General features: G+C 49.4%; 1 protein-coding gene across 1 annotated transcript; it reads right to left on the bottom strand.

The window, feature by feature from the left end:
* Positions 1 to 4,156: 4,156 nt before the first annotated feature.
* Positions 4,157 to 5,116, bottom strand: SOX2 (SRY-box transcription factor 2; the record flags this gene model as incomplete). The annotated part of the gene is made up of 1 exon (XM_080929519.1): positions 4,157 to 5,116. The coding sequence occupies one exon, from the start codon at positions 5,114 to 5,116 to the stop codon at positions 4,157 to 4,159; it is 960 nt and encodes a 319-aa protein (XP_080785645.1).
* Between the last annotated feature and the right edge of the window lie 2,434 nt (positions 5,117 to 7,550).

Genomic DNA, 7,550 nt, shown 5'->3' with positions numbered 1-7,550 from the left:
AGGAAGGGGCTATGAAATCCTCTGACTTTGCTACTTAAAGACAAGGCAGAGGTTATATGAAATATCACCCAGGTTACCCCACATCACAAACTCTAGAAGATCTTGTTAGACACAGTGGTGAAATGAACATAAACTATATTGTTTTTCCTTTTAACCTAAAAATAGTCACTGAAATAGAGAGGGGGGAACTATTTCTCTCCCTTGGCCCTGGAAAACATTTCATGAAAAAAAAAAAGTCAGCTTGGGCATGCCAGGGCTTCACACACCTTTCCATTTGAGATACTTCTGATGGGCAGTCTCGGGAGCTTTCCCCACTGCAAGAATGTGTCGCTTTCCTGAAATAAGTACAGCTATTACATCCAAATCTACTAGCAGTCTAAATAATTAATTGAAGCATTGCTCTTTGACCTTGAAAAGTCCAGTAGGGACACATTTATAGTAATAATACCTCCGAATGAGCCCTTGTCAAATATTCATTTAGTGGTTAATGTGAGCCATTTTCCCCTGGGATGGTCTGTGATACCAGCTTTCCGGCATTGGCAGAGGAACCTTGTTAATCTACTCCCGCTCAGCAAAATATTTTAACACTCTTTAAGATACGGAGGGGGTGGATGTGAAAGACAAGATGTAGTAAGAAACAGATCATAGGCTGGTCCTGTTACAGATTTCTAGTCTGTGTAGAAAGCCAAAGCAACATTTAAATTCCCCTCTTGACTGAAAATAAAGCCTCTCTGACCAGAATAAAATTCCTAGAAAAGTTAAAGGCAGCATCAGCAGCAAGCCCTCTCTGGGTTCAAAGATGGCCATCCCTTTTCTTAAAAATGAAATTATTCTTAAAATTTATTTGCTTATTAATATTAGTGTAGGTATGCAATCACACATCTTGAGAACCGTTTTACTCAAAGAAATGGGTATCGTAATGAGTATTCTTCAGCTGCAGTTATTAAAGCGCCTATATTTGCAAACAAAATACGTTGGCTTCTTCTACTTTTAAACTATTTGGTTTAGAGATATGGTGGGGTGTAAGGAAGAATGGGGCTTCTCCTTTTTTGCAGTGATAATCATTTAATCATTTAAATGAATTCAACTCTTAAAAGTGCTCTTCTGTCTTGCAAAATATTTGAACCTATCTCCCCAAAGTGTATGGTTTGGGTCAGATACACAGAGCCCTTTTCTTGTTCCTCTAAGTTGGGAGGCTGAGTCGGGTCAATTATAAACTTTATATATACCCCTACGATATATTAATTTTCAAATATATATACATTCTATACTGTCCATTGGCTTGAATTCCGGGAATATCCTCCCCTCTCTCCTAACACCGAGGTAGTTTGGTTCTTTTCAAAGTTTCTTTTATTCTTATGTGTGAGCAAGAACTGTCGAATGTGCTCATTACCACGTGAATAATCCTATATGCATCACAATGGCTGGCCGAGCCCGGGGAAATTCTTTTAGAGTCTCTGCATTAATTAGAGGGGAAACTACCTAGCTTGGACTGGGAACTGAATAAATGTCCCTTCCCAGTACATTTCCCTAAAACGAAAATAAAGACGTAAACAACCCACTATACACCAGAAATGAAACGACAAGAAATATAAACACGAAAAACAAGACCTTCCTAAGCCTCCACGGAACATTAGTAGCTCCTCAGGAAAGAAACTAGTTTCTTGCAAAAGAGGCCACACAGGCCTAGAGATTGAGAGAACTGGCAGCGGCCGGTACCCGGCTGAAGGGCAGAAAGCGCCACCGGATCCTAACTTCTGCAGAGGTGCAGCGAGTTGACGCTCTAGAAACAGGGAAGCAATGCAGGACTCATGAGGACGCCCCATTCCTGTTTTTTGGTGCCTTTGAGAGAAGATGACCAAAGCTAGGAGCACACCACCCACCCCCCCCAAAAAAGGAAAAAAAGAAAGAAAAAAAAAAAAAAAAAAAAAAAAAAGAAAAAAAAAAAAAAGAAAGAAAGCGAAGCGGGCCAGAGGCCTCGGCTACGCCAGATCCCGCTGGTTAACTTAAAGACCACGGCGATTCCCCCAACTTTTCCGCTCCAGCCGAGGACATCGTCAGCCTCTTTACTTTTCCTGGGGCAAAAGAAAACAGCAAATCCAATCTCGTTTCCCCACCCTCTCTCCTCCCCCTCTCTCTACTACTGTAGTAAAACAGTTAACAGATCAAAAGCACAATCATGTCCAAATGTGATCAGAGCGCACAACGCGAAATATCTACCTCGGAGTCGAGAGCTTTCTTCTGTATTATGTCTGTTGCCTGGCTTCTCTTTTGCGTGTAACCAGCTGCAGAGATTATCCGATTTGGGACTACAGGCTTGGACCCGCGCTGCCAAATTAAGAAGTGGAATCCGGAGTGGGGGGTGGGGGAGAAAGGGGGGGGGAAATAAATAAAAAGTCCATGATAATGAAGGGAATTTTGCAAGCCGCTCTTCGCTTTTCCCTCACCCCAAACAGGAAAACGTAGAGGACAAAGTTTATGAAGTCAGGAAACAAAGACAGAAAACCACGGGGGCTAGAGTCACCCAACCACCTTCCCGGCAGCACACTCGGCGTGTCTACTTTGTAATTATTCCGATACAAGAAGCATCATTTTCCCCCATAAACCACATTTCAAAGGGCCATTGTGTTGTGAAGAAAATGAAAACCAACCCAGCCAACCTGGTTCTGATTTGGCTCAGCACCCCATCTGCTAAGCTACACGAAAAATTTCAGAATCGACTCGTTCTGGCAACAAGTGCTAGAGAGAGAGAGGGGGGGTAGAAGAGAGAGAGAGAGGGGAGAAGAGAGCTTTAAGCCCACATCGCGCTTATTCACGCTGCTTAAGAAAGGAGGGGGTGGATTTAAAATATATGCCCTTAGTTTCTATTCTAAAAATGTCAGCGCATTTCAGTTTTCCGTTATTAATCATCCAGCCTTCATTTTCTTAACAGACATTGCTGGTGAACACCAAGATCTAGACGGCTGAACAGCTATTGAAATTCCAAGAAGTTATGTATAAATAAGCATGGTAGCCAAAGAAATGAAAGACTCAGGCATAATGTCACTGTCCATATTTCAAAAATTTATTTATCTCAAACTGTGCATAATGGAGTAAAAACTTAAGTTGAAAATGTAGCTGTTATAAGGATGGTATTAGTTCAAATATATACATGAATTCTCGGCAGCCTGGTTCCAGTAACAGAGCCGAATCTTTTAAAATACAACTACGGAAAATAAAAGGGGGGGGGGACCTTAAAATATCACAATTTACAGAAATATTACAAACCATAAGAAAATATTTCAAACACAGAAATTCCATATTTTTTATGTGAACAAAATGAAAGGTTGGGATTGAACAAAAGCTATTATAAATTACCAACGATATCAACCTGCATGGACATTTTTTTTTTTGCCTTTAACAGTAAGTTAAAAATTTAGTACAATCTAGAACGTTTGCCCTAAACAAGACCACGGAAATGGCCTTGCCGGTACTTGCTCTCATGGTCTCCTTTTGTACAATTTTAAAACTAAAATGTTCAAATCCGAATAAATTCCTTCCTTGTTTGTAACGGTCCTAAATTTAAGCTGTAGAATCAAAACCCAGCAAGAACCCTTTCCTCGAAAAATATTGGCAAATTCTCAGCTTATAAACAATGGACATCTGATTGCCATGTTTATCTCGATAAATACTGTACAAAAGTTGCTTGCAAATATTAAAACTTTTTTTTCATCGCCCGGAGTCTAGCTCTAAATATTACTGGTAAAGACTTTTGCGAACTCCCTGCGAAGCGCCTAACGTACCACTAGAACTTTAAAAAAAAAAAAAAAAAAGTTTTGCGTAGTTTTTTTTTTTCCTCCAGATCTATACATGGTCCAGATTCCCCCGCCCTCCCCGCCGCCCTCAGGTTCTCTGTACAAAAATAGTCCCCCAAAAAGAAGTCCCAAGATCTCTCATAAAAGTTTTTCTAGTCGGCATCACGGTTTTTGCGTTAATTTGGATGGGATTGGTGATTTTTTTTACCCCCACAGCTGTCATTTTGCTGCGGGTAATGAGATTTTTTTTTTCCCTCCTTCTGAGCATTTCAGATTTTTCTTAACTCTCCTCTTTTCACCCCTCCCAATTCCCTTGGATCTCTTTGAAAATCTCTCTCCTTCTCCAGTTCGCGGTCCGGCCCTCACATGTGCGACAGGGGCAGTGTGCCGTTAATGGCGGTGCCGGGCACCGGGCCGCTCTGGTAGTGCTGGGCCATGTGCAGTCTACTGGGCGCAGCGGGCTCCGGCACCTCGGCGCCGGGGAGGTACATGCTGATCATGTCCCGGAGGTCCCCGGCCTGGCAGGGCGCCCTGGAATGGGAGGAAGAGGTAACCACGGGGGGGCTAGAGCTGGCCTCGGACTTGACCACAGAGCCCATGGAGCCCAGCGCCATACCGGGGGTGCCCTGCTGCGAGTAGGACATGCTGTAGGTGGGCGAGCCGTTCATGTAGGTCTGCGAGCTGGTCATGGAGTTGTACTGCAGGGCGCTGACGTCGTAGCGGTGCATCGGCTGCATCTGTGCCGCGCCGTGAGCGTTGAGGCCCGGGTGCTGCGGGTAGCCCAGCTGCTCCTGCATCATGCTGTAGCTGCCGTTGCTCCAGCCGTTCATGTGCGCGTAGCTGTCCATGCGCTGGTTCACGCCTGCACCCAGGCCGGCGCCCACCCCAACCCCGCTCGCCATGCTGTTCCCGCCGGGGGCCAGCAAGCCTCCGGGAAGCGTGTACTTATCCTTCTTCATGAGTGTCTTGGTTTTCCGCCGCGGCCGGTATTTATAATCCGGATGCTCCTTCATGTGCAGAGCGCGCAGCCGCTTGGCCTCGTCGATGAACGGCCGCTTCTCGGTCTCCGACAAAAGTTTCCACTCGGCGCCCAGGCGCTTGCTGATCTCCGAGTTGTGCATCTTGGGGTTCTCCTGGGCCATCTTACGCCGCTGCCCCCGGGACCACACCATGAAGGCATTCATGGGCCTCTTGACGCGGTCCGGGCTGTTCTTCTGGTTGCCGCCGGTCGCCGCCGCTGTGGCGTTGCCTCCTCCGCCGCCGCCCCCCGAAGCTTGCTGCGGGCCCGGCGGCTTCAGCTCCGTCTCCATCATGTTATACATGCGGGCGCTGGGCGCGGGCGCGGCCCGCCGGCGGCCGCCGACCCTCGGCCCGGCCGGGACTGCGGGGGCCGCGCGTGGGGGCCGGGATGGAGGGACCGCGGGCGGGGGCGTCGGCGTGCACGGCCCTGCGCGGAGATCTGGCGGAGAATAGTTGGGGGTAAGCGGAGCTCGAGACGGGCGAAGTGCAATTGGGATGAAAAAACAGGCGCTCTCCTCCTCGGGCCGCCGCGATTGTTGTGATTAGTTTTTGGAAAGGCTTAAGCCTCGGGCTCCAAACTTCTCTCCTTTTCTTTCTCTCTCCTCTTCTTTCTCCCAGCCCTAGTCTTAAAGAGGCAGCAAAGTACTTTTCCCTTTTTGCAAACACTCTCTTCTCTGCCTTGACAACTCCTGATACTTTTTTGAACAAGTTAATAGACAACCATCCATGTGATGGGGGCTGTCAGGGAATAAATGGGTTTCCGGCGGCCAATCAGCGAGCGCCGGCTCCTGCGCCGGAGCCCAGCCTCGCCAGAGGGTTTTGCATGAAAGGGGGCGGGGCCTGCCGCGCCGCCGAGCCGAGCCCAGCAGAGCGCTGTGCCCCGAACCGCGCGGGGGAGGCGGGCCCGCAGCCTGCAGCCGGCCGCGGGGGAACCTTTGTATCCCCCCCCCCCCGTTCTCAGCAACAGGTCACGGCGCACGCCTGTTCGAAGGAAGTGGGTAAACAGCACCAAGACGACAGCTCCTTTCCCCCCATGCTACGGAATATTGGCTCTCTCTTGGCTACATAAGGGTGGATGGGGCGCGGGAAGCTGGGGCCAGGGTGGGGCAAGGCCCATGGGTGGTTCAGGGCGACCGTCCAACTAGTATTTCAGGAAGCTGGCAGGGCCGGAGGTGGTGTGCCATTGTTCCTGCGCTCATCCGCGGCACTGCTCTCTGTCCCAGCCCCTCTTCCAACCTTGTTGCCAACACCCACTCACCCCCTCTTCTCACAGTACAGACCAGAACTTAGACCCAAGCCTCAGGCCTCGGCGCCCTCCTGGCTTCCGCGTCATCGGTTCCGTTCCCAAACTCGAGTCCTCTGCCCATGTGGCTGACTTGTAGAGCAGAGCTAGGGCCAGGCCTTGTTCACAGCCTTCTCCTAGGCCGACTCAGGTGTGGCTCAAGGAACCACAGCACGTGTCCTCAACCCTAACTCCCTCCTCCACTAAGCTGTCCCATCCAAAGGCTTGAACACACCTCCTCTTTCTAACCCCCCCCAACCCCGACCCGAGAGGATTTCAATGGTGGCAAATTTCAGACCAAGAGCTTGGGGACGAAAGAATCAACAGAAAGGAGCTCCAGAGTGCTGAAAATGGGGGAGGGCCCCGCAACTTCCTGGCATCCCACCGCGAGGCTCGGAGGTGGCATTTGGGCCGCGCTCACAAACTCCCTCCCACGCAGCGTTCCCAGGATGGGGCAGCGCAGCCCGCATTGCCCCTGCTGACTGGCACAGTGGTAGCCGTGAAGGCCCGGCCGAGAGGCGCCGGGGCCTGGGAAGCGCGCGGGGTCTAGAGGTACAGGTGCAGGCGGCGAGCGCAGTGAGAAGGCCCCGCCGGACCCGGGGAGCCGGGACCGAGCCAGCCCAGGCTGGGGGCGGGGGTAGGGACTCAAGAATCTTGCCCGCCCAGGACCCGAGAGGGTAATTTTAGCCGATCTCCCATTGTCCAGACGTAAAGATTTCAATCGGCAGGCGCTCAAAAAGCCCAGAGCCACAGCCCCACGTCCGTTACAAATAGGTAGTTTTGTTTCTCTTGTCGCTACACGGAGTCAAACAAAGCCCCGTCTAAGTTTCCTTCCACTCTCTTGTTGGAACCTTTGTGGCTAAAATGCACTTGGGTACAAAAGAGGGGAGAGAAGGGAAGAAAGTCCTGATGCCATTTCTTTTTTTAAATAAAGAGCTTAAACCATCAGGGTTACTTTTTTTTTTTCTGCAATACTCTCGCACCCCCCCTCCATCTACGCCACCTCTGCCTAAAGAAAACGTTGAGAAGGGTATCTGCCGGCCACGCTCCACTCATTGTCCTTACAAACTGCCCTGTTTATTCTTCCCCACCACCGCTTCTTCCCCACCCCCACGTCTCCAATCCCTATTCTCCAGGCTTGGCTGTTCTTGTCACACTCAGCTAACTGTGCCCACTTTAGACCCAGAAAAGTTGTGGTAAAGGATTTCTGTAAACTTGAAATAAATAATATTTTCTCTGCTCCACCCTCTCCCTGCCCCAGGTTCCCCTTAAGTTTTTGGTTGCTTTAGTTCTTGGGAACCCGGAAAGGACTTATAGAAACGCGTAAATATTTGGGACTCTTCAAATTAAAGCATTGTTTTCTGCTTAGTCGGGGTGTACTGTTACGCTCAACACGAATCTCTGGAGACTAGAGCAAAGGTTGAGCTAGGGAAGGCGGCCACCGACTTTTCAGT

This window comes from Micromys minutus (genome assembly GCF_963924665.1).
Source record: "Micromys minutus genome assembly, chromosome: 15".
Lineage (NCBI taxonomy): Eukaryota > Metazoa > Chordata > Mammalia > Rodentia > Muridae > Micromys > Micromys minutus.
This window is presented reverse-complemented; position numbering and strand designations above follow the sequence as displayed.